The sequence below is a fragment of the Dipteris shenzhenensis genome, chromosome 29 (assembly GCF_047967505.1).
Source record: "Dipteris shenzhenensis isolate YYH24624 ecotype China chromosome 29, Dip_SZ_1.0, whole genome shotgun sequence".
Lineage (NCBI taxonomy): Eukaryota > Viridiplantae > Streptophyta > Polypodiopsida > Gleicheniales > Dipteridaceae > Dipteris > Dipteris shenzhenensis.
Window position 1 is genome coordinate 19,941,098 of NC_141624.1, and position 5,630 is coordinate 19,946,727.

The 5,630-nt window shown below is 46.4% G+C and overlaps 1 protein-coding gene across 2 annotated transcripts; it reads left to right on the forward strand.

The window, feature by feature from the left end:
- Positions 1-228: 228 nt before the first annotated feature.
- LOC147882549 (uncharacterized) lies at positions 229-2,666 on the forward strand. 2 transcript variants are annotated; one of them, XM_087400616.1, is made up of 3 exons: positions 229-597; positions 1,198-1,629; positions 1,895-2,666. In XM_087400616.1, exons 1-3 carry the CDS (start codon positions 294-296, stop codon positions 2,341-2,343), a joined length of 1,185 nt encoding a protein of 394 aa, XP_087256742.1. In that variant the 5' UTR covers positions 229-293; the 3' UTR covers positions 2,344-2,666. The 2 variants fall into 2 exon arrangements, with proteins under 2 accessions (XP_087256742.1, XP_087256741.1); XM_087400615.1 differs by having other exon boundaries at positions 236-597; positions 1,198-1,613; positions 1,864-2,666.
- Positions 2,667-5,630: the final 2,964 nt, after the last annotated feature.

Here is a 5,630-nt window from a genome sequence, read left to right on the forward strand (position 1 = left end):
GTGTGGAGAGAGAGAGAGAGAGAGAGAGGGAGAGAGCGGGAGAGAGAGAGAGAGAGAGAGAGAGAGAGAGAGAGATTGATTTTAACTTTAAGAGAGAGCGAGGAATTTTTAACTTTGTCGTGATGCACTTTTCTATGTGGGGAGAGAGAGAGAGAGAGTGAAAGAAGGTTGAAGGATGAGGAGCCCTCTTTCCTTAGAATAAGCAAAGGATGAGGTATAGTAGAGCATAGTAAGCCTAAGGTATAGGCTTGGACGTCTCATTGTTGCAAAGAGAGTCCTTCCCCCCTCCGGAAATGGCCGATACTCTGTCTTCTGATCATCCTCATCAAGGACTCGTACTCACTCGTCGTCGTAGTAGTAGTAGCTGTGGTGCTCCTCAGCAGCTTGCTTCACTCGACGCCAACCTCAATTCTATGGCTTCCCACCCCTCCGACATTTTCTTCCCTACCCATTCTTCTTCTTCTACTGTCTCTCGATCCCTCCTCCCCCCCTCCCCCCCCCTCGATCATTGGCCCCCTCCTCTCCCCCCCTCCACCCTCCAGGCTCTCCTTGCTGCTTCCTCCTCCGCCTCCCCCACAGGACCTTCGACTATCCTCGGTCTGTCACCTCTACCTCGCATACTTGATCTCCTCCTTGCTCGTTTCTCATCTGTTCTGTCTTTGTTAATATCTTCGTGGGATATTATAACTTTTTGATGCATACAAGCAATCGTCTTTGTGTTGTTTATTCTTAAGTTTTCAGTTGCTCTAATTCCAGTTTTGAAGGCTTTAGCTTTCATGTAACACGTACACGAGTTTCCAATTCTTGTGATCTTATTTTTGTAGCGCTCTGTGGTGTTACGTAAATGTTTGCTTTGGAGCTACGCACGCATGCTCTAATTTGTGCTCTCCGTATCGTTCTATGCTGAATTGTGCAATTCTGTAAAGTAATGCATAAATGTTCGAGAATCCAGTTCTTCTAATATTATACTAATTATCGTGTCAAGGACTGCGCCTATGTAGTAACGCACAAACGTTCCAGAAATTCTTGTAACATTATGCTAATCAACTTTTGTGGCAATACATCGTGCGCTTTCTACTTTGATCTTTTGAGTTTCTTAGGCTTGACAAATGGTAGGCGACTCTGTTTTCTGCTGTTCATGAGACAAAGCAAATGAAACCGTGAGTTGTTTTCAATCAACAGCTTGTCAACGTGCAGGACCGCCTCAATTCGTCGACTACGTAGACGCAGTAGGAGCAGGAAGCGAGCGGAAACGGCCGTTCTACTCTTGTTTCGAGCCATCCGAGGATGGTATTGACGACGACCCAGCAGATCACGAAACCCAGCAATCGCCTGCGGGAGATAAGAAGACTCGTAGGCTGGGGTTTGAGCAAGTGAAAGCCTTAGAGAAAGCCTTCGACATAGAAAACCGGCTTGAACCTGAAAGAAAAGTTCAACTGGCAGCTCAACTGGGCCTTCAACCCCGGCAAGTTGCTGTATGGTTCCAAAATCGGAGGGCTCGCTGGAAAACCAAGCAAATGGAAAGAGATTATAGTGTGCTGAAAAACAAATTCGAGACTCTGAAAGCAGATTGGGAGGATCTCATGCTCGAAAAGGAAAAGCTTCAGGACGAGGTCCGTCATCCTCTCCGTGATTCCTAAGTGGCTTAGAATTCTATCATTGCTCTAAGAATTCTACTTCTAAAGCGTAAGATGTCCATTTATACGTCCAGAAAATTGTTTCTCTACTTACGATTGAAGCGCCCCATCACTGCAAAATTGCAGCCCATTAGCGCGCTTAGACAACCGATCAGACAGCCCCCATGTCTGATGAGGCCCAAATGCTTAGTCGGAAGGTTGAATTGCTTTTTGTCCATCTGTACAGGTCGCTAGATTGAAAGGTCATGTGAAGACAGAGCACCCACCAACGGAAGTTTCAGCAATAGACCGAAATTCACCACCTCTTCCAGCCGGACTAGAAGACAGAACTAACTTAGCACTGGGCAAGTCTGAGGAACCCGTACTCGCGAAGGCCAATTCGTCCGACCACAAAGAGAACGAGTGCAGCTTCTCAAGCACAGACGTCGAAAGCGACGATGGTGCAATCGTAGACTCCAATAGCCCGCGGCGGAACGCGGTAAACCGCATGACGGAGGGAGTACTGCGGAGTGAACTTGAAGATGATCAAAACATGGTGCCAGCGGAAGCTTCGGAAAATCTGAGTAATCCTGATTTTTATAACTGGAGGTTAGCTTCTTCTGACATTGCAAACCAGTCGAGGGCGATCAAAAGCGAGGAGTGGGAGGTGGGCGAAGACGACGAACGGGCAGACGAGTCTTTTCTGTCTTTGGAGTGGTGCTGGTAAAGGCGCAGCGCCATAGCCAATTAACGCTGGCTGCAAGGCTACAGAGCAACTCCCCAGAGTTGAGCTCGGAAATGGAAGATAAATCCAACAATCAACTCGGCATCCGTGAGCTTAATGGATACGATTCATCACCGGCAACGCAGCTAATTATCGTTTCGTCAACCAATACATACTCGTTCTACGTCTAGGCTCTAGATCAGTGCCAATTCCGAGTCTTCCCAGCGTACAGCAGGAGATCTAGGGACTCTGACGGAGCCCAGATCTGTAAATCTGTACATGTTGCAATCTCGACGTAATTGTGAATTGATTATGACCACTTTCAATCTGATCTTGATTCTTGATTGCAAAAAGGCTTGCGTGAGGCTGTATGTAAGGTTGCCGAGGTTTATTTCGAGTGTTTCGTTCGTACGGATGGGAGCTGGGAAAAAGTGAAAGCCCTAATCAGGCTCTATAAATCCTGCGGGACAACGGATGATTTGTAAGGGTGAACGTTGTTCAAGTGAATGATCCAGAAATTTGTTGGCTATAAAAGTACGTAGCGAAAGCCCACAGAGATGAACGGTTTTACGAAAATTGCTAGAGCTTCTGTTTGCTATGCTCACGTTATCCTTGCCTTATTTAATTTCATCAATTTGAAGCATCGGATAAGCACTTTCACGGTTTCGTTTTCCCATCTAGCCGGGCAATCTACAGTCGATACAATCGTATAAACACTTTCACGGTTTTCGTCATCCCAGCTAGCCTCGTAATCTACCATTTACTGTCTCAGTAATCTACTCTCGGTTGTGGATCTCATCTATCAGCTACAGGCTTCGATTTAGGCATTAAATTATTAGGTGCAAGGTCGATGAAGCTGCCCTCGCTTGTCACCCAGGCTCACCCTTCCAGTTTCAAGGAATTCATGCTCGCAATCTAAACTTTACTGCATGATCACCAGTACAATCTAGTCTCGGTTGTGCATCTCATCTATCAGCAGTACAATCTAGCTCGGTTGTGCAAGGTCGATCAAGCTGCACACTTCCAGATTGAAGCACGAATCTATCATTCATGCTCGCTAATTTTCTTACGAACTCCAGATGAGGATCAGTCATGACCTCGACTAAATCAAGGTCAAACAACTTGTCCTCTCCCTCACCAACAACCACGTATCTAATGTCAGAACGCTTTCGGAGACCATTCGAGTCGTGCATCCTCACCCACTGACATCCTCGATGGTGCCACATGACTTGTTGCCATGCACACGGGTTTCCCGGCTCCCGTGTCCAAATGGTGGACTGATAAGATTTGAGCCACACGTCGTTGCAACTTGCATCCCAGTAACTTTGTGATTACTGGCTCCCATTTCTTTTGCCGACACTGCACTAACCGTCGGTCCAAATCATAGCTTAGAATCAATCACGACCATCGCGACACGAGTTGCGACCGGGTTTCGCCCCCCAGCTGCAGCGTACGCTCTAGTTGAAATCATATACCACCTGTACGCGAAAAGAAGCCACTTTTCCACGCGCAAAGATGTAGAATCGAATCGATTTTCTGGGTGGCTCCGATTTGCGGATGTTGCCATCGGAGGACGAGCATTTCATCGCGGAAACTAAATGGAGCACTTTTCCACAAAACCCAATAGTGGTCTTGACAAACTTTTCCACAGAAACTGTTATGGAAATTTGGCGGACTTGTTGGGTAGGGGTAAGCGATGGTTGGGGTCCCGACAAGCGAATTCAATGACTGGTTGGTTGGATGAAAGGGGAAAGGAGAGGAATCGCTGGGCAGTGCGGGTTGTGATCTGACGGCAACAGCAAATTGTGAGGGACGAGCGAGAGGCGAACAACTTTTAGCTGGCGATGAGGAATGGAGGATAGAGATGAATGATGGAAAAGGAAGGCGAAGATGGGGACAAGGCTTGTCGGCAAGCGATGATTAAAGAGTATGGACAAACGATTTCTCCGTGCTCTCCACTGAGTCTCCAGGAGGCATCCCCACTCTCAGGAGTAGATTTGAACAAACACTTTCATTCAGGGTGTTAATTACACACAAGAGGTTCCTCGGAGTCACCATGGTTGTCAAGCTTGCTCGTACACAAAAAGCACCGAGACTCTGGTTCCGTGGGAGTCACCATGGGACACTGTGGTTCCGTGCGAGTCACCATGGTAGTTATGCTTGGTCGTACACAACAACTGCCGAGTCTCGTGCAGACTCTGGTTCCGTCGGAGTCACCATAGTGCTCTCGTACACAAGAACTCCTGAGTCTCATGACTCTGGTTCTGTTATGCTTGCTCATAGAGGCATCGCCAAAGAGAGCTCGTCTCTCTCTAGAGTACATCTGAGCATTGTTAAGCAAAAAGCGAGGTTTAATGTTAGAAAAAACGAGGTTTAAAGTTTTTTTAGCATTGCCTAGGCCGTTCTCGTTTTTCCATTCCAAAATTCGATCATTGAGTAGATTTGAGCAAATGCAGGGTTCCCCGCCGTGTTCATAATTAGTTAGGGGTCGGTGGGGGTCATAGTGTTCATTAGTCGGGAGTTGCCCAAGAAGTGTTGTGTTCATTAGTCGAGGGTCCATCACGAGTCACTCCGTTCATTAGTTGAGGGTCTTCGGGAGTCACCATGGTAGTTAGGCTTACTCCTATAGGCTTAAGGTCACATGACCTAGCACGCATTGCAAACGAGCAAGCATAACTACCATGGTGACTTCCCCAGATCCCTGACTAATGAACACACTATCGCATCCATTATTGGTCTCGCTCTTGCCTGCGATACCCTAAATTACCGCCATTATTGGGACACCTAAATAAATGGTATGGGCATGTTGCTACACATAGAACTTGCATAAAGCATTTGAAGTGCCCATTGGGTGTTTAGTTTGTAGTGATTGGCTGCTCATCGGGAAGGTTGGCATTGCTACAGGGACTTGGAATAGCTTGTGATTGGTTGGTTTAACCTTTGCGCATCACTCGGCTACCAAGCTTGGCTATGCAGAGAAGGGCTCACCCCAAGCATTAAGTGGCATCCACATGGGAAGGAAGGTTTACAATAGCCAGAGCATTCGGTTTATAATGGGTTCCCACCAACCATTTGTTAGAATGGCCACCTAGTGATGACAGGTGCCATTCAATCTATAAATGGCTTCAGTGTCATATATTACTTGAATGTCAAATTTTGAAAATTAACCTTCAGACTTGAAAATAGAATGAATGAAATGCAAATTTATATTCTTCTTGGAACTTGCAAAATTTCAATAAAAACATTAAAATTTTCAATTTGAAGGTTTTTTAATCTGTTAAGAACATGTT